Consider the following 24518-nt stretch of genomic DNA (forward strand, 5'->3'; position numbering starts at 1 on the left):
TTTCAGTCATATGGATGTTACTTTGACACATAGCAGCTATCGAAACATTGCAGGTTAACAGTATTACAAAATTACAGTGGGGATATTGATTGGCCCCTAAATTTCCCCGATGTCAGTTTAAATGAGCATATGTGGGATATGTTGGAAAAAACAAGTCAGTTTCATGGACTCCCCACATTTCATCTAAAAAAAGAACTTAAACAATCTAATGATAATATCTTGATGCCAGACACCACAGTAAACCTTCAGATGTCTTCTTGAGTCCAGCCTTGATGGGTTTTTATTGTTTTTGAGCTTGTTTCCATTTAATATCAAGTCAAGAGAGAGTCAAGAGGCTTTTTTATTGTCATTTCTACTATACACAGTGGTACACAGTACACAGTAAAAACGAGACAACGTTTCTCCAGAACCCTGGTGCTACACTAAACAACAACAAACAAAACAACATAGAGCTACAACACAAGTTACATAAAGTGCAACCTGGTGCAAACAGTGCAGACAGACAGTGTAGACAGACGACACAAGACAAGACACAAAACCCTATATAGCACCGACCAGTAAACCTACTGTATACTTGATTATACAGTACTGTACAAGAAAACTGTAAAAACTATACAAACTAAAAACTATATCCCAGAAGTGAGTATAAACAGAACAATGTAGTGCAAAAAATGGTGGTGTACATAAAAAAAAAAAAATCATGGTGTACATACAGTATATTGGTAGATCAGTAAAGTATAGCATATACCAGGGCAGGATGTGCTGGTAGAGAAAATGATCCATTATGCTTATGAAAAGGATAGCATACTATACACATTTTTGAATTAGTTTATTATTATTTCCAATTATCTGCAGTATTAAGTGCATTTGCTATACAAGTTGTGTATGAGCGATAACTATAGTGATGATAAATAAAAGTAAATGTAGAGCTGTAAACTGCTCTGTCAACAACTGTTAAAAATGTTTCACCTTCATGTTTGAGAATTCAACAATACAGTGGTATAAAAATACATATATTCTAGAGGTTAACTTCATAGTTAGAAAATATATTCTGAAATAAAACTTTATTCTCTATCATTAACACATTTTTATGTTCAGTCATTTTGTTAACTAATAACTGATTTTTAAAGACCTGTCAATGTGCTGTCATATGAAAAGTGTGCTGCAATTGCTGAGAAGGTATCCAGGTTCTGATCCTTAAGGTGGCATACAGTCCCAAAACTCATGGCACACACACCGGCAAATCCCATATACCATGATCATGAGAAGACTGGCAGGCACTAGACTGATCAGCAAAACTCCCAGAATGGTCTTCTTCATTATAAGTAAGTAAACACCAGTTGGCAAAGAGCTGAAGTACAAAATCCCCAGGACCCACACCAGAACTCTGGCTAAGGCTTGGCAGTGCAACATCATACAGTTCCACACTGTGCAGCGGTGCATCATTGAGGCCATAGAGTCCAGGCTGGAGGAGTGATGATCTGCTGAAATGGCATGCTCTTGTGCTGGTTCCATAATGGTGATGACCACGTAGTTGGAGCATAATGATGAAGGCGTTGCCGATGCTGAGTGACCTACGAGAGTATTTAAGCGCCCTGGATTGAGCAAAATCTCCCCCTGGCTCCCCTTTACATTTCGATATTCTTTTTGGAGGGACAGCACAGTCAACAAGTTGTAGTCGTCTGGTAAACTGCCAAAAGCTTCGCTTGGTAGTCCAGTAACGCAGCGGCAGAAAGGGCAGACCACTGAGTTTGGGGGTGACTCACCCAGATTGAGGATTTTTGCCAGGCATTTAGAACACAAACGATGCTGGCAGTCAAGTATTTTGGGTCGCCTACTGCACAGATTATAAACACAATAGCAGATTTCACACTCCAGTTCCTCAGTGCTGAAACCATCCACCACTTGCTCTGATAGTTGACTCATCATTCTTCACTGGTCAAATCGCTCTTGCATAAAAGAAGAAAAGGCTTGTAAACATTGTCTCAAGGTAGCTAGTATGCTACATCTATGACAGGCAGACAGGCTGTCCCGAAACTTTCACCAGCTCAGGATCACATGCAAAATTGAGAGTTTTTTCATACTGTAGGTTAAAGTAGGGAAGGTTTCAAGCTCTGTGTGAGCTGGGGAGGGAGGCTGTCACAATTACTGTTAACACAGCACTAGAGAACAAACACAGAAGCAACAAAGCAGGTTCTGTAAAACCAGGCCTGGCATTTTCTCGCTAGGTCTTTTGTTGTCTGCAAATTTCAGTCCAATTAGGGTCATTCTGGTACACTATTAATACTGCTGTGATCTGCTTCCTTAATGCCATCGTTCTTTGTTGTAACACTCACACAAAAAAAAAAATAAATAAAATATTTTTCAAATATTTCATTATTTCCCATGTTTCATAATTATGACCCAAAGTATAAGTCAGAAATATATATTTTTTTCATTTAGAGTAGAGCAGGAGTATACAATGAAAACTGCCCTAGATGTTTAGAAAAATTGCAACTTTCTATTAAGTAAAAGGGTCATGTCTCTCTTGTTTTGTTTTCTCTGCTCAAATGGAAGACATTTTTTAGCATGCATGATGGTTTTTTAAATACTAGCTGTAAGCATTAAAAATGCAAAAAAATAAATCACAAAAGTTTATACAAACAAAGCCAAATTTCCATAAAATATTATATATTTAGAGATCATTCTAAATATAATGAAATGTAAATAGAAAAATTACGACAATTCAGACAAAAAGACAATTCAGTCTAAATAAGCAATGGATAATAATTAAATATGGTTCACCCGAAAGTGTAAGTCAGTGTTTTTTAAACCTTACAAATTTTACTTATGACTGTAAATATTAGCAATTGTGTACTGGTTGTAGGCATTTTGAGTGTATTATTTCCTAGTGTCACAGTATTCTTTTTATATACAATGAACAGGCATAACTTTATGACCACCTGGCTTATATTGTGTTGGTCCCCTTATTGCTGCCCAAACAGTCCTGAATGGTCAAGCATTAACAGTATTAACTTAATCAATTTGAGCTACAAAACCTTGTCTGTTGGATCGGAACACACAGGCCAGCCTTCGCTCCCCACGTGCATCAATGAGCCTCGGCCGCCCATGACCATGTCACCAGTTCACCACTGTTCCTTCCTTAGACCACGTTTGATAGATACTGACCACTGCAGACCAGGAACATCCCACAAAAGCTGCAGTTTTGGAGATGCTCTGACCAGGTCATCTAGCCATCACAATTTGGTCCTTGTCAAACTCGCTCAAATCCTTATACTTGCTAATTTTTTCTGTTTCTAACGCATTACCTTTGAAGACAAACTGTTCACTTGCATTAAAACTACTGACAGGTGAAGTAAATAATTTTGATAATCTGGCTTAAGTAGTAGTACATGGTTATGGGGTTGATTTATTAGGAAGCTTTGTGTTGAAAGGCAAAAAATTCTTTTTAATTTGTATAGAGATTTTAACAATAAACATTGTCTCAAAAGCAGCTTTACACAGATAATGCAGTGAAAAATAAATAAGAAAGTTCTTTATAAGTGTAAGTTTGTCCCTGATGAGTAGGCTGGTGGCGACTGTTTTAAGGAAAAACGTAAGGAATGGCATAAGGATGGCATAAGGAAGAAACCTTGAGAGAAACCAGATTCAAAAGGGAACCCATCCTCATCGGGGTGGCACCAAATGTCAATTTATTACAGCTAAACAATGTTGAGGTGTACAGTGATGGTGATCAGATGCCAACTGTAGTCCTGTGTCAGTGTAGCAGACTGTTGACATAACCTACAGTCCAAATCGAAATCCATATCCTCAAAGCTCCTGTTCTTACTCCGTAATTTCATGAATCCCTATGCTTTCTCTCCCCATCCCGAGGCATCCTGAGGTTTGGCCAGCTCCAGTCACGTCCCACCTCGTGAAGATTATGGACCTATGGATGATCATGGAGAAGTAGATGCCGAGTGTTTAAAGGCCCTGGCATGGAGAAGCTGATGCTGGATCTATGATGATCACAAATTGTTCTGTATTGTTGAAAGATTTATGACCAAACTCTTGATGTCACCCATATGAGGATGGGTTTCCCTTTGAGTCTGGTTCCTCTCAAGGTTTCTTCCTCATATCATCTAAGGGAGTTTTTCCTTGCCACTGTCGCCACGGCTTGCTCATCAGGGACAAACGCACACCATTCACCTTCACTGTTGTTTTCTGTAAAGCTGCTTTGAGACAATGTCTGTTGTGAAAAGCGCTATACAAATAAACTTGACTTGACTTGACTTGTTGATGAGAAACCATCCCCATAGGATAGGAGAGGGGCAGGAATAGTGGTCACTGGAACCTCTGGAGCATGTTTAACTTAACAGAGAGAGAGAGAGAGAGAGAGAAAGAGAGAGAGAGAGAGAGAGAGAGAGAGAGAGAGAGAGAGAGAGAGAGAGAGAGAGAGAGAGAAGATGGGGACAGGGAGAGAAGGATATGGATTATTAAGTATCCTTATTGCTGTATGAAATTTAAGGACACTGCACTTGGGAACAACAGCAAGACTCGCCATGGGATCTCTAGGAAAAGAGACGCCACCACACCACCGTCAATAAACCTGAGTGAACATGTGAGAGTGAGAGGATGACAGCATACAAATATCCCAGTTCACCAAAAACTCTATATCTATGATCCCTCCAGATCTGCACCTTTATCTAAGAAAAAATCTACTGATAAAAGGCTTGACTTCATAAATATGTTTATAGCTTCGACTTTAACACTGAGACTGTGTCTGAGTTGCGAACACTAATTGGAAGGCTGCTCCATAACTGTGGGACAGGCTTTATAAGAGAAAGATCTGCTCCCTGCTGTAGTCTTCATTATTTGAGGTACCAACAAATAGCCTGCACCCTTTGATCTAAGTAGGCATGGGTAATCATAATGGTACAGAAGTTAATTTAGATATTTTGGCACAAGACTGTTAAGTGCTTTATATGGCAGTAGTAGTATTTAATAATCAATTGTATAATATGTGCTATGCGATTTATTTGGGAGCCAGTGTATACTGATTAAAGCAGGGGTGATACGGTCATATTTTCTAGATCTAGTAAGGACCCTTGCTGCTGAATTTATGCACTTACTCGAACACCCAGACAGTAAAGCATTACAGGAGTCTAATCTCAATGTAAAAAAAAGCATGAACTGGTTCTTCTGCATCCTGTAACGACAATGTTATTCACGTGAGCCTTAGAGGAAAGACTAGGGTCAATAATCACACCAAGGTCTTTGACTGCTGTACACACTGACACAAAGACACCATCCAGAGATGGTACATAATCAAAAAGTTTACTTCTAGCTGCATGTTGTCCAAGTAAAAGTACTTCCGTCTTATCCGAGTTAAGGAGAAGAAAGTTATCAAACATCCACTGTCTAATGTATTTTATACACTACTCAACATTTATGTCAACAAACTGATAGCAATCAGTCAGATAAGACTAAGCCAGGAGAGAGCTCTCCCTTTATTCCAACAACATTCTCTAGTCTAGCAAGAAGAATAGTATGATCAATGTTGTCAAAAACTGCACTAAGATCGATCAAAACGAGGAAATAGACACAACCAGAGGCCAATAACAGGTCAGTCTACAGGGGGACTGTAGATTGGATACAGGTGAAGGTGATTAGTATGAAGGCGAGGCGCTGTGGTTCCCTGACATTTAGCATAACTGCTGTGCTACAATCTTTTTTTAAATCTTGGAGAAAAAGGGGTTTAATATTGGCCTATAGTTGATCAGCTGACAAGGGTCAAGGTCCGGTTTTAGGGGGGTTGATAACCTCCAGTTTGAAGGATTTAGACACATAACCTGTGTTGATGGAAAAGTTTATTATTTTTAGAACAGGTTTAATTAATTTCTGGAATTATCTGTTTGAAGAAACTTTTAGGCAAGGGATCGAGAATACAAGTTGATGATTGTGATGAAGAAATAAATGAAATTAAGTCATTCTCTTGGATAGCTGTAAAACTTTGTAAATGATTGTCTGTTATAATTACAGGGCTATCTACAGGGTTATTTATAAAATAGTTTGGATTTATATTATCATCTAGATTTCTTGCCTGATGTTTTCAACTTTATTATTAAAAAAGTTCATAAAATCATTACTACCTATTAATAGTTTGCATAAAAGATTGTATGAATTATGTGTTTCTTTAACATCATGTGGATGGCACAAGAATGCACTATGGAAAGAAGCAGGCCAGTAGAGAGAGAGAGAGTGATGCTCTGAACCATGTTCTTTTGGGAAAACTTGGGTCCTAGCATTAATCTGCTTTTACCAATACCACCCACCAGTGGTGGGCCGTCAGGGCCAGCAAGGCCTTCTCTGCTGGCCTAAAATCTATCAGAATCACGGACGTACGTTTTAATATATTTTTGTCCATGAATATGTATTAAATTATTCTCAATAGTCTATTCTCCTCATTCAAAACGTTTCTCTTGAGTGTGAAATGCCACTGAGTGTCTGTATACATTAAAGTTTTCATGTTGTGATGATATCAAACATCACAACATGTATTGCTATAAGGCTAGCAGGCTTTTTAAAAATTATTATCATAAATTCCATTTCGCTTGAAGCTGTTGCTTTAATCAATTGGACTGGACACTCTGAGGCATCCATATAAACACATCAGCATTTTCATGCCCATTGATTTGATGATCAGAGAACTCGCTTGTCAGAGCTCACAACCCGCATCTGCTGCAAACTGCACAAGCTCAAATATATGCGTTTTTTCATTCCACAATGGCTGACAGAGGAGAAAAAATTTATTTGGTCACAGATATATTAACAAGGACATTTGCAAGAACATTGTGAGGAATAGTCGGCCAAAAAGATTGCACAAAATTTTGCACAAAATTTGCACAAAAACACACAATTTGCCTTAATTTCAAATCCCCAGGAAAACCGTAATGCACAGAAAAATGCATGGAAAATGCATGATATGAGGTTAGTATTGATGCTTCTGCTAGAGATGATGTATGCAGGTGGCTGCAATGAAAGGAGACTGCTGAATTGTGTTCATTGGGTTATTGCATTAGTAATGCCATTCATTCTTACTGCATGAGACACCTGTCTATGATGCAGCCTTCTTTTATATTGTGTTTCTGTATAATGTGGATGCGTTCTATAGCTGTGGCATTATAACAATGGTATAAAGAGTTGGAGTGATTTAGGTAGGACACCACTGAATGCTTAGGTAAAATGCCTGGGCTATACCAGCTTTGGATAATGTGGCCTGCTACAAGGCACCTATTTTCCAGGAATGGTTTGACGGATATGACATAAAATTAAATGATAACGGTGCTTTTTTCTAATTTCCCAGATCCCTACCCAATCAAGCATTTGTGGAAAATGCAGGACAAACAACTGTAAATAAACAACGCTATAGAAGTCACAGCTCACAGATTACACAAGGTGAAATATCTGCTCGATATCAGATACCACAGGACACCTTCAGAGGTCTTGTGGCGTCCGAACCTCGATGGATCAGAGACGTTATTTTTGGCAAAATATTATGCATGTGATTTTAATGGTTTGGCTAATATGCACCTGCATATATGTTTATTAACGTGGAAGACATGGAGACTGAATAAACAGCCTTAATGTTATATGTTCATCACTATATTTCCTTGAGAATCTTGTTCCTTGAGAATCATGTAGAACCTGGAGCACGAACCCAAATACAAGTGCAAGTGGGAGAGTCTCTGAATGACGTCAGCGGCGGAACAACAACAACAAAGCCGCGGACAGCTGCCGCTGGGAGCACGCGCTCGCGCTCGCGGGGAGGAGCGCGAACTTCAGTCACAGACGCGATGGCGGAGAGAGCGGAGCAGGAGGCGACACAAGCGCAGCGACCCTCATCGATAACCCCGCCGCCCCATCCGCCGCAGCCGCCGCCGCCTCCGACAACCGCTCTGGCGAGCTGGAAAGGGCCGATGAAGACATGCGCCACCTTCGCAGCGACGAACGTCGCGTTTTGGTGAGAGCCGTGACGCAGCTGTTTTTCCTCCCACGTGAGATTTACATTCGCATATGTTGTTAGCAGAATCCGCACTGCTCAGACGTGTGTCAAATGCTGATTTCAAGTGCGTGCTTTTCAATGAAATACATGTATATGTGTCTCATAGATCTATGCATAGATCCAACCTTCAGGCCTGTCTGTAGCTGCATTAGTGTGTTTCTCCATGTCATGCTACTGAGCTTAAACATATGTATTTAGACAGTCATTTCCTTTAAAATGCAAGACTTTACTTGAGCATGCAGTGCTGGTCAGAACGGCAAGTCAGAGATCTTGTATTTCTTCTGCCTTCCTTTGTATAATGAGTGTAAATCAGATTAACCTTGGCGTTTCCTTGTGCATTATGAATAGTTCATATTCAAAAAGGAGCTTCATTCAAATCTGCTCAACCTATTGGGTGACCTATTGAATTTATACCAAATATCTTGCACATGGCATTTCTGCATATAAGTAAGATATGGCCTGAATTGAAAGAACATTATAGATTGTTTATTTTGGCCCGAGCCAAAACAGGACAAACAGGCACGAAGTAGTGTATGCAACATTTCATACCTTAAAGTGATTTAGATATTTCATGCTTGAAATGCATTTAACTTTGCTCTTCCTGCCTAACAAGTTAACTGGAAATTGTTTATTTTTTTCCCCTTATTCAGGTTTGTGTCCTTTAGTCCATTCCGGGTGGTTTGTCTTCTCTGCTTGTGTCTGCTTCTATTGCTGCTGGTACAGTTGATGAGGGATGTGGTACATTCCAGGTCAAAAGGTGTGCATTACCGTATTATACAGTTACTAATTAAGAATACTTTTCTAATGTGTAACAATGTAACATATATATATATATATATATATATATATATATGAATGTCATATAAAACAAGTGCTGCATTATTACCTGACCAATACTGGGTCAATACAGAGTAATTAATAAAAGTTGCATAATTACAATACTCAGTATGGTTAGGTCAATACTTAGTATGGTTACAATACTAAGTAAGGTCATTTATGAGGGCAGCTGAAAGTGCAAATCTCATCCTTGAATGCAAAGGTTCGCCTGAATAGGTCATTGGTTTATTATGGGTTAAATGCAATATATATATTAAAAATTATATTTGTATATTATTCAAAGCACTTTTGTACATCATTCTGGATACGGGTGTCTGCTAAATGTAAATGTATTCATTCAATATGTATTCATCTTTTTTTTTTTTCCAATGTACATACTGCTAACTTAGTATATTTACAGACTGAACCTAACATCTTGTTCATCTTTTTCCTAATAGGGTCCAGTTTATGGCGAAGCATGACAGGCAGGTATGTTTAAACTAAAAGTGATTTGCATTACTGTAAAATTAGCAATGTTTTCTTTTCCAGTGCATTACCTTTCCGGTTTTTCTTCTGTTTATGGAATATGCAACCAGCTGATTGACCAGTAGATGGCACTTCATCACCTAAATTGCATTATTGGTAATAGGCAGCAAGCCATAATGTCAGCCATGTAAACTTATGACATATGCGTATAAAACCCATGATGCTGTTGTGGGGTGCTTGAGTTGTTTCCGGGAAGATTCTTACACCACACTTAATAACCACACAACCCATTAACATCCATGCTTTTTTTTAGACATGTTACACTGGTGCTCTAATGCTAGTTTTATTATGCCTATATTGCACGAGTCCCAAGCCAACAGGTGTGAAGGTACTTTGACACATGTAAATGGCAATTAAAAATCAAGATGATTTGAAAATAAACAGACCGACAAAAGATTAAACTGAACCAAAGAGAAGCAGACATTAAAGTAAATATTAGGCGTGACTTATTTGTATTTGTGGGATTGTAATTTTCTAGTGTTACAGTTTGTAGGTTGCTCCTAGTAGCTTGTCATGGATCTGGGTTAAGACTTATTAGTGTAGAAGGTGCTGGCATATACAAGTAATTCGGATTAGCGGTTTATTACTTTTTGTTCATTTCCGTAAAGACTTACAATAAGCAAGACATCCATACCTGTATCTTAATGTAAATCCAAAGTGAACCTGGCCACATTCTTTCTGTTAATTTTGTCTCATTTCCAACATCACTTGAATACATAAGAATAGGGAGGAGTTCAGTACCTTTTTTAAAATGTCGAAATATTTGTTTTTTGGTTTTGTTCGCAACGATACATTCTAAGAAATTTAACTTTACAAATGTAGCACTTTATGATACACAGTATATACACGATATGGTACACAATATCACTAGCTAACCCCTTATATTGATGCGTGTAAGCACGACTTAGCAAGCAACCATGCTATCCAAACGTCTCTATAATCCACCTACACACACACACACACACACACACACATAAATGCATGGGCTAAAAAGGACCCATAAGTTGATTAAGATATTTGATTAAGAGAAGGCTTGATGAGTTGATCGAATTCTGTTAATGGTAAGCCTTGAGTTCCCTATTATGTATGATCCTACTCCATACTGTAGACCTTCACACTGACCACTCTTGCCCTGTGATTTGTTTATGGACTTGCAGTAAAAACAAGTCTGGTTACACCATTGTATTGCACTGGTGGGATGCCAGTGTAGTAATCCTCAGCGCAGTGTTTATGTGTCTGTTAAAGCTAAGCTTTAGCACAGCTGTTCTATTGCTTCAGGCTTCCTGCTGTTTATCCAGACAACTGTTGAGCTCAGTCAGGGCTCAATCTGGTGTCCTCATTCCTAATAGTTCCCCCAAAAGATCCTATTCCTAATCAAGTCCAACACGTGTGCGTTGTATCCAAAGTTCAACACAAGAATATCTACATAATATGTCTGTCATTTGTAGGTAAAGGACATAATATAAAAAACACTCATTAAACATACATATGACTATTATGTTGTATGACCAAGTGGAAAAATTACAAACTGAAATTTCATTCTGTATATATTTTCTCCTTAAAAGTAAACCCTAAAAAGTAAACCAAAATTCATACACCAATAAAAATGTCTAATTCTTTAAAAAAATCATTTGTGTCTATGTGTTCCAATTGAAATGTACAGTATTCGTAAAGAAATGTAATACCTTTAGAAAAAAAAGTGCTTTTGGCATTTTGGTGTTCTTGTCTGTTTCATGGCAAGTAGGAAGAACATTAGGCATGATCTTGGAGAAGCTAATTTTACCGCCCACCACTCTGGGAGGGTTATAAGGCCATCCAAACAATTACAAATTCAAATTTCTACAGAGTGTTTACAAGACAGTTCAAATCTTTACAGGAATGCATGTTTTTGCAAGTACAGTTTTAAGGTCAGACTATTAACTGCTCAAAGATATACAAATATAAATATATACAAATAAATTAAACACAAGAGCTACATTATGTGACCTTTAATGGAAAAGTGGTTAGAAAAAGAACCTTCTCTCAAAAACGAAGATAGCAACATTATTTCGGTCTGCCAAATTTCATCTGAACAAACCACGAAACCTCTGGACTGCTGAGACTAGGGTGGTCATCATGCACAGCATCATGCTTGACAAACACTGAACACAGAATATCATTACAAACACCTCTAACCAACTGTTAAGCATGGTGGTAGAAGTGTGATCGTTTTTGCTTGTCATTGAAACAGTGATTAACTTCAATGTTTTCCAGAATATTTTTGAGACAAATATGAGGCCTGTCTGTCTAGCAGCTTAAGCTGAAATTGGGCCATGCACATGGATAACAAGCATAACAGCAAATCAACATTTAAATGACAATTCAGATTCTAGTAATTTAATATGCAAATCATTATTTTTAGTAGTAAATCCAATTGAAATAAAACGTGAAATACATGTCATGTAAAGTGCAAAACCATTTTAAAACATGACCCTGATACAGGTGTGTAGGTTCAAGAATTCTGGGTATTCTCAAAGACCTAGAAGACAAGCTAGAATAAAAAAAAAAAAGCTAATGAGACAGTAGCTATATTAATTTCATTACATGTGTGATACATTTATTTACATTTCATTCACATTTATTTACATTTTCTGTCCAATTTTGGTGCAAGTGCTTATTAGCCTCATATACACTGTAATAATCGTATATCAAGATGATTATGAGACTAGTTATCTACAAAAACTTTATTCAGCACATGTATAACAGCGCAAGGTAATTGGGTAGTTGTAATAGTAGTATATCAATAATCTTGCCTTTGATGGTGGCTGGCTTTGTCTTTCTTTCTTTCTTTCTTTCTTTCTTTCTTTCTTTCTTTCTTTCTTTCTTTCTTTCTTTCTTTCTTTCTTTCTTTCTTTCTTTCTTTCTTTCTTTCTTTCTTTCTTTCTTTCTTTCTTTCTTTCTTTCTTTCTTTCTTTCTTTCTTTCTTTCTTTCTTTCTTTCTTTCTTTCTTTCTTTCTTAAAGAATCAAGCAAGCAAGTACTAGAGGAAAATCAGTGAAAACTATTGAAAAACTGCAATACCTTGCAGCCCCCTCTGTTGGCCAAAGCAGTAATGACACAATTGCCATAAACCTTTTCTGCAATTAACTCTTACTTATAAGAATATGTTTAAATTGTGTTTTTTTTTTTTTTAATTCACAGCAAAAATCAAGGACATTTCTGGGGACAGCTCTAGTTGGCTACAAGGTTTTGTAAGATTTAACTGCAACTAAAATAAATATTACTCGTCATAATATTAAATGTATCTACCTAATAAATCTATTCATCTTTATATTCACACGTGTTGTTTATATTTTAACAAGGTTACAACTGTACTGGTATAAAATTAGAACAACATTGTCTGGTTCGATGGATCATCTAATACCAGCAATGAAATTTACAAAGAACTGTACACAGTTTTACACTGATTATTTGTGGTTCTCAAAGAGGGTGCAAGAGGCATAATCCGGGAGTCGATTTTTTTTATTATTTCTGGTATTGTAGAAATCACTATAAAACAAGTTATATAATACAGGTAATATATGTAAAGTTATGTGTAATATTATATTAATTGCTTGTATAGACAGCTGATTTGACAGTCATGGGAACTGAAAAAGTTTAATCCAATCAACAGTAAATCATTAACAGCAAATAAATAATGTCAGTTTAGACCCTAATGTGCAACGGTATGCATTCGTATCGAAATCTTTCGGTACAGGGGTTTTTCATCCTTTTTATGTATGAATCCTAGGTAAAATCCTTAGTTTCCTCAGGAACGTATTTAATGGCGGTTCGCAAGTTAGTTTAGACTCCGCTTTGCACTTTGAGTGCATTTTAAAAAATTTATAAATACCAGGGGTATAAAAAAGAAACCTGAGTTAGCGCAGTGTCACTGTGGCTACTTACCCCGAACCGGAAATAAGATTTGTTTTGCGCAAGCTAAAGAATCCGTAGCACTAGTGCTAGCAGCTAACCAGGAAGTGGCTAGTGATTAACGCTAGCGCTATTGATTCTTTAGCGTTTTATGTCCAGCTTCAGTAATTTCTCTTAGAAGTAGAAAATCCTGACAATTCCACATATTGGGGGAGTGTATAAATGAAAGATGGAAGGAATGAAGACATTTGTAAAATTATGCTGAAATTAGTAATAGAGTTAAGCAGATCAAATCTTTTTGAATATTAAATATAACACACACACACACACACACACACACACACACACACACACACACACACACACACACACACATCTAAATTAGACAAATTGGGTCTAACAAATGTAAACTATATAATATATAACCAAGCTGGCATTTTATTTAGAATTGTTTTAAAATTGTAAACTGTTCAAATGTTGATCACAAATGTTAAGAATAAACTGTGTTAATAAAAAAAAGGACAAGCAATTTAATATTTTGCATTTCTTCCCCCTAACTGTACTGAAATTGAACCGCACCGTGACTTAAAAACCGAGGTACGTACCAAACCGTGAGTTTTGTGTAGCCCTTGTTACACCCCTATATTATACAAATTTACATTTTGAAGCTCATGAAGTATGCACTGAGGGGATCTGTGGAATGTGGAATTTAATAGTTTTATGGTTTTAATAGTTTTAAGGTAAAACATTAGAATATAAGCCGTCTGCCAGTATTTCACATGATCAAAACCACTCATTGGTTACAAATGTTGTTGTGTGTTCAAGAATCAGTAGTGTTGTGAAATGTGCGACATGTATTTGCCTGGCAGTCTGTCAGCCTGTATCATGTGTGATGGTTACGATGACACTGCCATTTCTTTGCCCTGAGAACTGCTTGCACTTATTACTAACCATAATTTAGCTGCCTACCAATTCTGCCAATCAAAGCAAGAATACTATTCAGTAAAGTGGTGTGCCAGTATAACGCAGGCCTTGATTTGTGGAAGGATGAGCAAGCAGTGTGTATTAGCCACCAACTTCTTCATCGTAATTACAGCAGTTGTCAAATGAGCAGATTCTGTCACCTCGATTAAAATACTGAAGCTAGTTTTTTTTCTTCTTCACTTTGTTTTGAGATTATGGTGTGTGCTATTGTGTGACTCATTTGATGAGATATAGTAGTAATTATGGATCCCTTTAAAATGCAAACTAAAATAACCCTTATGTAATTTATAAGAATGGTGTAATATACTAAATATAACAGTTGAGGTGTATGAGCAACACCACACAGAGTCATAAACATATACAAGACCGGAGTTGTGTGGATACAGAAAAGTGGAATCTTGGATGCAATTTTTCCGCAAATCTTATACATTGGTGTATGTTTGGGGGGGGGGGGGGGTGGGTGTGTTTGTGTGTTACATGATAACCAGCACGTCTTCCTCTGTGTGATGGTTATGGAACGCTGTGTAGCTGTGGTATTTTTAGACCAGCCTAGTAGAAAAAGTGAAGCTGGGGGTCTACATAAACAGAGGCTTGGATTGGCATGTAAAGTATCAGAGCGGGTCACAGTGCCCTGAACATTAATCTTAGCTTCGGTTTGAACTCAAAGGCTGGAGCATAGAACCATTTCTTCTCAACTTGATGGTCATATTCTGGAAGATGATGGAGAAAAATCTTGGATCAGGCTTAAGGTAAACCTACTGTATTCAGTCTATTAGTAATAAAAAAGGTAAAAAGGGTTAAGGAGGAAAGAATAATTGAGGTGCTAAGTTGGTGAAGTTAAATGTGTGTGGATATATTTTATAATAGCAAATGTTTTTGAAGGTAGTCTACACAACGTTTTTGAAGCCACTTGTTCTAAAACGTTATAATTTCTATAGTAAATCATTCACAGATATAAGAACTACTCACACAAGGTTTCTGTAAGATGTGTACAGTTGTTCTAAACTGTTACCGTCTTAATAGTAACTTACTAATATGTAAGTTACTATATGTATAATGTTTCTTTTTGATAATATGTGTTACTATACAAACTTCATTACATCCAGCCCATGTTATAGCAAGCTACACAACATCAACAAGAGACAGTACTCTTTCCATCACATGCCTTTGATGAAATGACTTGCATCAAAGTATAAGTGAGTGTAGTTTAGGTTTTATATACTTTTTCATGACTCATGTAGCCAGGAAGCCATAAGTAAGTAAAATCTTTCAGAATCAGCTTTAGATTGTGTGCTGTTTGCGTTGGACTAAGGAAACTTTCTATTGTGATTATAGATAACAATGTCCTCTGTGAGAGAGGTAGGCAAGGGTTCTAGTGTTTTCACATTGGTCAGCTGTTGCTTTCAGGCTATTTTTGCCTTCTGTCACTAGGCTTGTTAGATTCTCAGATGTGTTGCTTTCAATGTTGATGTAAAGATTAGTACATGAGACAAAACAAGCAGCTGCTTGTATTTTCGTCTCTTGGATCAACGGTTGTCAGATTTAAACAAGCTAAATTGAAAGTTATAATGGAAATGGTTTAATGTGGAATGTTACAGTTGTTTGTGTGATATATATTTTGTGGTGTGTTGATTTATTCATCAGCACATGGCAGCAGAGGACAGCCAGGTTTCTCCAACTGCCATTTCCTCGTACCGAAACTTGACCCCTCCTAACGCTTTTACAAGCCGCTTTGGATCATGTGGGAATCACACCTCATTGAAGCTTGGCCACCCATCATGCCCTCTGTTGGGCAAGCCATTTTCTCTGGCACCAGACCAAATGTATTGCTGCTTGAGCTTTCCAAAGGACGGTGAAATGCTAATGTGAGCCACATTGCTTCATAGTCACACATGCCATTTCACCCCATGTGATCAGTTTCTTAGTAAATTGTGTCTGTTTGGTGGTATGGCCTGGAAAGTGATAGGTGACACTTGGAGTGTTATGGGGAAAGCCATAGCTACTAGGAGTCTGCAACTACACTGAAATAAATAGAGAAGAGCATGTATTTAGAAAAGCAAGGAATACTCCATCTCATCTTACAGATGGGTTCTGGGAATCTAGAAGGTGCAATTTTTTACCTAGAAATCTAGCATTAAGTTGCTATTTTCTTTATTAATCTTTTAGGTGAGCTTGGGTCATTAAATAATTATTATTATTTTTATTTATTCAGTGTGCTAAGCCTGGTAAGTTCTTATTCTGTATATCAATCCAAGTTCACTGATATGATATAATAGCTAGATAGGTAAAGATTAAATGGGCTATTCAAAGAGTATCTGACTTGATACTGATTTTGTTTTGTGTCTATGAGTTGTGGTTGATGTCAGTAATGTGTATCACTCAGGGATCTGTTCATCTCAAACTTTATATTTGTCATGGGCGCTCTAGTGGTTAGGGCCTCTGAGCATGTTCCCAGTAGGCATTCCACCATTTTTGTTGGAGCTAAGCTGTAGCAGTGTAGCACAGAATTTGCTTATATGGACCAAAAAAAGAGCTTGTTTTGCCTGGAAACCTGTTACAGGATCTGATTTAGGATCCAGGACATCTGTAGGAAAGTTACACATCTACTTTAACCATAATCATAGTTTATTGTTCTTTTTATTATATGAGCAAAATGATGTGGATACCTGACTATCATACATTCCCATGTGTACATGGTGAATTTCCAATTTCAATGTTTATTCTCACTTTGCTGCTGTACCAGCTCTTGTGAAAAGGCTTTGTATTAGCATATTATTCAATCTATACAATTGGATGCTTTCAATGTTGTGGCAACAGTTTGGGAAGGCTCCACACAAGGGAATTGATGGTTAGATTTCCATGAACCTTTGGGCATATGAATGTTATACTGTAAACTGTTTTTAAACAGGAATTGTGACAATCTTGTTTCCAGAAAAGCTGGCCATTTCCAATAGAAGTATATTTTATTAACTGACATTAACTGTTTTCAGCTCCCACAACCCCAGAGGCAGTTTCTTTGCAGAGCTAATGTAGGACACTTGTCTGAAATGTCCAGTTTTGCTATTTATTGTTATAACAAACATGCGGTTCATGCTGTCAATCTCCTCCTACAACCTGCTTTATTGGATTTGGTGACTGGGAAGGCCACTGAAGTTCACAGAATTCATTTTAATGTTCCTTTATAAAAATGAGATGGCTTTTGCTTGGTGACATGGTGGATTATCATTATGGAAGTATCCATTAGAATATAGGTAAAAATGTGGCCATAAGGGGATGCACACGATCAGCAACAAGAAAACACAAGTAAGCACAAACTATTAAAAAATAAAGAGATGAAGGTTAGAAGAGAAAGCCTGTTTGTGATTGTTGCCTATCTTCATAAAATCTTGATGTGGTTTCTGAGATTTGTTTTTTGCTCATCACAGTTGTGTACAGTGGTTATTTAAGGTTAAGCCACTGAATTGGAACCAGTCATTTTTGTTTTCTTGCACCATTCAGTATAATCTCTAGGGATTGTTATGCATAGGAATTCCTTGGAGATCAGCAATTTCTGAAGTATACAAACCGAACAGAAACTGAAACACATTCTAATGAAGCCAATGGATAGCACCTATTAGATAGTTATAAATGCAAATGTAGCAGAAGTGCTTAATCAATTACACACAAACTATCAGTTACTCACCATGAAATTTTATACCTTAATTTGTTGCTCCCAGTAGTGTTTGAAAGGTAAAAGGAAAGGAAGTACATCTTACAGTGTATCCTGAAATTATTCACAGCGCTTTACTTTTTCCATATTTTATGTTACAGCCTTATTCCAAAATGGATTAAATTCATTATCTTCCTCAAAAATCTACAAACAATACCCCATAATGACAACGTGAAAGAAGTTTGTTTAAAATCTTTGCAAATGTATTAAAAAAAATAAAATAAAAAATAACATGTACATAAGTATTCACAGCCTTTGCCATGACACTCAAAATTAAACTCAGGTGCATCCTGTTTTCACTGATCATCCTTGAGATGTTTCTATAACTTGATTGGAGTCGACCTGTGGTAGATTCAGGTGATTGGATATGATTTTGGAAAGGCATAAACCTGTTTTATAAGGTCCCAAAGTTAACAGTGCATGTCAGAGCACAAATCAAGCCATTAAGTCCAAGGAATTGTCTGTAGACCTCTGAGACAGGATTGTATCGAGGCACTGATGTGGGAAAGGGTACAGAAATTTTTTTTACAGCATTGAATGTCCCAATGAGCACAGTGTCCTTCATCTTCCGTAAATGGATTGGAAAAGTTTGGAAACACCAGGACTCTTTCTAGAGCGGGCCGTCCGGCCAAACTGAGTGATCAGGGGAAAAAGTCCTTAGTCACAAATATAAAAACCTTATAGACACTCGAAAAGAGCTCCAGCGTTTTTCTGTGGAGAGAGGCGACCCTTCCAGAAGAACAACCTTCTCTGCAGCACTTCACCAATCAGGCCTGCATGACAGCTCGCCTGAAGTTTGGCAAAAGGCACCAGAAGGACTCTCAGACCATGAGAAACATGAATGACCTAAATGGCAAGCATCATGTCTAGAGGAAACCAGGCACTGCTCATCACCTCGCCAATACCATCCTTACAGTGGAGCATGGTGGTGGCAGTATCATGCTGTGGGGATGTTTTTCAGTGGTAGGAGCTGAAAGACAAGTCAGGATCGAGAGAAGGAGGAAAGCTGCAATGTGCAGAGACATCCTTGTTTAAAACCTGCTCCAGAGTGCTCTGGACCTCAGACTGGGCTGAGGGTTCATCTTCCAACAGGACAACGACCCTAAGCACACAGCCAAGATAACAAAGGAGTGGCTAGAAGAGGACTCTGTGAATGTCCTCAAGTGGCCACGCCAGAGCCCAGACTTGAACCCGATTGGAGAGATCTGAAAATGGCTGTGCAGTGACACTCCCCATCCAACCTGATGGAGCTTTAGAGATTCTGCAAAGAAGAATGTGAGAAACTGCCCAAAAATAGGTGTGCACAGCTTGTAGCATTATACTCAAGACTTGAGGCTCGAATTGGTGCCAAAGTTGCTTCAGCAGAGTATTGAGCAAAGACTGTGAATACTTATGTACATTATGTTTTTTTTGTTTTTTTCATTAATTTGCACAGATTTCAAACAAATTACTTTCGTGTTGTCATTATGGGGTATTGTTTGAAGAATTCTGAGGAGAATAATGAATTTATTCCATTTTGGAATAAGAATATAACATAATAAAATGTGGAGAAAGTGAAGCGCTATGAATACTATCCAGATGCTCTGTAGTTCCTGTTTCTGTGATGAGACTGTTAATTAACGCCCAGTTTTTCTGACTGCAGCTGGGAGCTGGTGGACTCGGGTCAGGAGAGCAGGTCTGGAGCAGAAGCTCAGCTTACAGACTGCTGGATGAGCATCAAACTTTTCCTTGAGGAGACATCTTCTTTCAAAAAGCAGAATCCAGGAAAGGTGACGGCATGCCTAATACTGAACTATGTGTATATTTATGTTAAGCAGTAGTAATGTAGTATTTGAAACTTGCATTTTTTTTCTGGTTGCAGTTTTGTCTTCTGGTATGCAGCTTGTGTTTTTTCTTGGCTATACTGGGCAATTACATTCCAGGAGTTGTTATTTCATATATTATAGGTAAAGTGATGGATTCTTGCAAAAAACATTTCTATTGCTGAATTCCCTGACAGCATTGTCACGTTATCTGTAGTTTCCACAGTTTGCTTAAAGACTGTGATGTGCGTTAATGTGCTGTTCATCTATTTGCCTCAGTGCTAGGAATTTTCCTGTGGCCTCTAGTGTCATCACATGAGTTTGGGATGTGGCTGGAACCGGTTGTGCAGAAACTGAACTTTGGCATTGGGAACTTCCTACAAAAGATTAAAGAGAATCATGGTAATCATGTTTGTTCTATCTGATTAGCCAGAACAACCCAACATGCACAACAGATTTATAATTAATTAGTTGCTGATTATTACAAATGAGCATTGCAATTCCCTGTCTTTCTTTCACCTAGCAAAAAGATTGCTCCAAGCAGAAGTTGAGAAAGAAAACATCGAAGCTGATCTGTCTTCAATGTTCCCTAAGGTGGGCAAACTTTTTTTTTTAACCTTACTTTTCCCAGCCTTTTGAATGTAAATGAAGATGGGAACTAATGCAGATGCTTCGTTTTAGCTGGACTCCACGGTGTGTAGGGAGCTGTCTGTATCAGACACAGAAGTCTCTGAAGTAACATGGACTGATAATGGAACCTTTAACTTATCAGAAGGACACACACCTCAGACAGAAGACTCAGAGGGTAAGCTAGCCTGTCCTTCTAGTTTCATATATCGATTTGCTCTTTGATTGTGGGTTTACACCAGTGGAGGACAAAGTACACAAAGCATGAACTTGAGTAAAAGTAGAGATACACTAGGTAAAATATAAGTCCTGTCAAAGTAAAAGTGCTCCTTTTAAACTTTCCCTTGAGTAAAAGTATTTGCCTTCAAAGTTACATTAATATTCAAAGTACTCTTGCTTCAACTCAGTTTATGTGAACAGACTCTAATGTTACTCTTAGCACACCAAAGTTAGGAGTTTCTTCCATCATTTATTACTCTCAAATATTCTGCTTGATGTTGAACTGCTGCTGAACTGTATGCTTGTGCTAAGTAGAGACCACCAAGCAGCAATCAAAACCAGTTACCAGTTATCTGATATAAATGAAAAGAAACAACTGATTTCGCACAATGTAGTTGATTAAAAAGTTGTAGTAAAGTTAAAGTCTCCCAAGATAGAAATACTACAGTATAGTACAAATACTCAAAAAAGCTACTTAAGTGCGTTATTTTCCGGACTATAAGCCGCTACTTTTTTCCCCACACTTTGAACCCTGCGGCTTAAACAACGAAGCGGGTAATTTATGGATTTTTCTTGGGTTTTTCCCGGTTTCACAAACTTCAAGCCAAAAAACTGAGCCCCATAACATTAGACCAATTAAATTGCCGAACAGGTTCAGGTGAACCAATGAAACTCTTTATATTAAATCAGATGTGCTCACACTGAATCGGGCCGCACCACATCATAAATATGGATGAGGTTCCTCTGACGTTTGACCTGCCGCTCACTCGGACTGTCAACAGGAAATGCAAATCATTCCTCACGCTGAAAACAACCGGGCATGAAAAAACGCACTTCACCTGTGTTCTGAGCTGCACGGCATCGGGAGAAAAGCTTCACCGATGGTGATTTTTAAACGCACAACGATGCCGAAATAAAAACTCCCGAAAGAAATTGTTGTGAAAGGAAGGAGGCAAGAAGACAGTGAACAAGGACTTTCTTGGTAGGCTACTGTTTAGATACAAGCCGTGTAACATTCATTGTCTTTCGTTAAAGCCTGTGTAAAGTTAATTAGTTTAAGTGTAGACACCTGCGGATTCATGATTTTACTATAACAAAAGAATGTACACTATAAATAATCCTAGATTGATGTGTACATGTGGTGTGAGACTTGATTAACTCAATATTGCACTTGGAAAGGAAAAATTCTCCTCTGATTTAGATTTAGATCATCGCAGTGAGGAGGAGGTGTTCTCTGGTGGCCTCACTGACTTCCCCTCCCTGGATAATGGTGTAGGGACGAATGGGGATGATGAGGATCTAAGCATTGGCCTGCCGATCACATACATCACCCAACAAAGAGATGCTCAAGGGACAGGTGTAAGGGATGAGGCTGCAGTGTCTCAAGCTTTGGGACTTCTACAGAGGACGGCCGAGAACGCCATCACAGCAGCAGTTACTGCTGCTATACAAGAGCGACTGGAGTCAGCGATTGCTGAAAATACAGACAGTGAGGCTGAGGACTTTGAGTTGCTCGACCAGTCTGAGCTTGAACATCTGGAGGGCGAGCTAAAGCTGGAAAAAGGAAGCGGTGAGCCTCGTTCCAAAGATGCCAAAAACGCAGGTTTTTTCTTCAAACTCCTGGGGCACCAGTAATCTTTACAACTGGGCAAAAGCATGGGCAGAAAACAGTCCTAGAGACTGGGGAAGGTCCAGATTAATGACGGTATTCCATTGTTTTTTTTTTTTAAATCAATGTTTTAATTAAATCATCTTGCAGTAAATTCCAAAATTATAGAGAAAAGATGCTTCTTGTACAGTCATGTGAGATGATGGGAAGCAGGGTTTAATATTTTCATTTTTTTTAAATATATATTCTACATAGTGAAGTGATTTCAAAACTGGTCCCCATTTTAAAAGAATTGTCTTCTATGAGACCTCTTTCATGTGTATGTGTGAATTTGTAATGTAAAACATTTGTTTTTTTTTCATTTTTAAGGAAATGATAATGATTATATTTCAAACTACAACTACAGCCAAAAGTAACTTTGCAAAACACCATTTACCTCAAACCAAACCCCTATGTAAACAAAATGGTGTCAAATGATTGTATTATACAAGCCGTTTTTTGCATTCAATTCACATTTAGTTAACAGTGATATCGCTCTTTGACTTGTATTCGTAGATAGTACTGTAATATCTCCAAAACCAATACAACATACACAATACAACATAAATATTTTTCTCAACACAAACTTGTTCAACATGTGACATTTTTATTTCTTTTTCTTGCGGATGCCAACTTAATAGAATTCTTTGAATGAAGATTTATATTATATGCCACCAACTTATTTTTTTTATTAAAGTATGTGAACCATGTGCAGATCATCTCCTCTCAGCACCTTCCTACCTAATAATATACATGGCACCAAAGCTAAAGAGACAAATCCTCTAAAAAGATGACAATCAAGATGACAAAAGTAGGGTTTCAACATGAATTTTAACTATATCGTAACTATAAAACTGTATACATCTGTAACTCAAGCAGATAATCATGAGATATCTACTTCTTATGTTACCTAATTTGTGTTTTGGGCTTTGTGTTCTTTTTTGAATTAACCATTGTTTTAGAGTTGGATGTCCCATTACAAGACTGTGCATGAATAATCCATTAATTTGTATTTGCACCTTATTTATACAGCAATGCAACTAGGCATGAGAGCACGCTGACACTGAGCTGAAATTTTAGTTTTGAATAGTTTCATTTGGAAAAATTATATAATCTTTGCCCCATCTATCTATCTATCTATCTATCTATCTATCTATCTATCTATCTATCTATCTATCTATCTATCTATCTATCTATCTATCTATCTATCTATCTATCTATCTATCTATCCATCCATCCATCCATCCATCCATCCATCCATCCATCCATCCATCCATCCATCCATCCATCCATCCATCCATCCATCCATCCATCCATCCATCCATCCATCCATCCATCCATCCATCCATCCATCCATCCATCCACAGATATATTTAGGAGATTGTACAAACATGGTGGTTGGTGGCAAGAAACCCCTTATTCATAAGAGAGGTCAGAGGAAAATGGTCAGGTTGGTTCAACCTACCAGTCAAGATATAGAAACTCTTTTAATCACACTTTACATCCATGTAGAACATCATATTGGGTTTCTTTTCTCTCAGCCAATAACAAGAATCTATTGTGAAGGATATCATGGGCAAAGGTCCACCAAACTAGACGAATTAAGATCTTTTTCTGGTCTTGCCACTATTGACCTGTATCTGCAAGGTCCATTTATATCTTCTGGTCCAGTTTTAGACAGTTATGGACAATTGTAAAGAGATTTGGTTGCATTTTGTTACAAAAAGAAATTTAAACGGATCAAAGTAAAAAGGATGGTTGACAAATAGCCCCATTTGACTCCTCTTTATATCCACAATACTGATAATTCTATACGTTTAAAACCTCTCGTAATTCTGTAAGGTACTTTATCTCTTTCTTTCTTTAAATTCAATTTCTAAATGTACTATGACTTGTACTATGAAGTAATGTAAGCTACCTAAACTCTTCTAGTAACACAATGACTTAACATGGACTTTTCTAATGTTCTTATTATTATGAACACTATACAAAAGAGAGAGATTTGTTTCAGTGTCGGTGTGATTCCAAATGCATCTGAATGTACTATTTATTCCTTTCTTCACTCCTGATAGATTACTTCACATACATATGATTGCCTGATTGCCTTATATGCCTGTGTGAATTGTGTGTCAGAATGAAAGAATATTAAAAATATTGTAATGTGTATGTAAATATTCTTAAAATGTGATTAAAATATGAATATTTAAAGTCATTGTTTGTGAGATTCGATCAA

The 24518-nt window shown here is 37.5% G+C and overlaps 2 protein-coding genes across 2 annotated transcripts; one reads left to right on the forward strand and one right to left on the reverse strand.

The window, feature by feature from the left end:
- Nucleotides 1-887: 887 nt before the first annotated feature.
- Nucleotides 888-2156, reverse strand: rnf182 (ring finger protein 182). The gene has a single exon (XM_083543055.1). The coding sequence runs from the start codon at nucleotides 1927-1929 to the stop codon at nucleotides 1198-1200; it is 732 nt and encodes a 243-aa protein (XP_083399181.1). The 5' UTR covers nucleotides 1930-2156; the 3' UTR covers nucleotides 888-1197.
- Nucleotides 2157-7727: 5571 nt separating this feature from the next.
- retreg1 (reticulophagy regulator 1) lies at nucleotides 7728-24497 on the forward strand. The gene is made up of 9 exons (XM_083543129.1): nucleotides 7728-8002; nucleotides 8695-8801; nucleotides 9319-9349; nucleotides 19632-19758; nucleotides 19851-19935; nucleotides 20071-20193; nucleotides 20315-20385; nucleotides 20473-20596; nucleotides 21839-24497. Exons 1-9 carry the CDS (start codon nucleotides 7836-7838, stop codon nucleotides 22270-22272), a joined length of 1269 nt encoding a protein of 422 aa, XP_083399255.1. The 5' UTR covers nucleotides 7728-7835; the 3' UTR covers nucleotides 22273-24497.
- The last annotated feature ends 21 nt before the right edge of the window (nucleotides 24498-24518 follow it).

The sequence above is a fragment of the Silurus aristotelis genome (assembly GCF_946808225.1).
Source record: "Silurus aristotelis genome assembly, chromosome: 5".
In the NCBI taxonomy this organism is placed as follows: Eukaryota; Metazoa; Chordata; class Actinopteri; order Siluriformes; family Siluridae; genus Silurus; species Silurus aristotelis.

Coding starts and splice junctions, on each gene's coding strand:
- retreg1 (XM_083543129.1), top strand. CDS start 7,836: ATGGCGGAGAGAGCGGAGCAGGAGGCGACACAAGCGCAGCGACCCTCA. Junction 8,003..8,694: donor GCGACGAACGTCGCGTTTTG/GTGAGAGCCGTG, acceptor CCCCTTATTCAG/GTTTGTGTCCTTTAGTCCAT. Junction 19,759..19,850: donor AAAAGCAGAATCCAGGAAAG/GTGACGGCATGC, acceptor TTCTGGTTGCAG/TTTTGTCTTCTGGTATGCAG.
- rnf182 (XM_083543055.1), bottom strand. CDS start 1,929: ATGATGAGTCAACTATCAGAGCAAGTGGTGGATGGTTTCAGCACTGAG.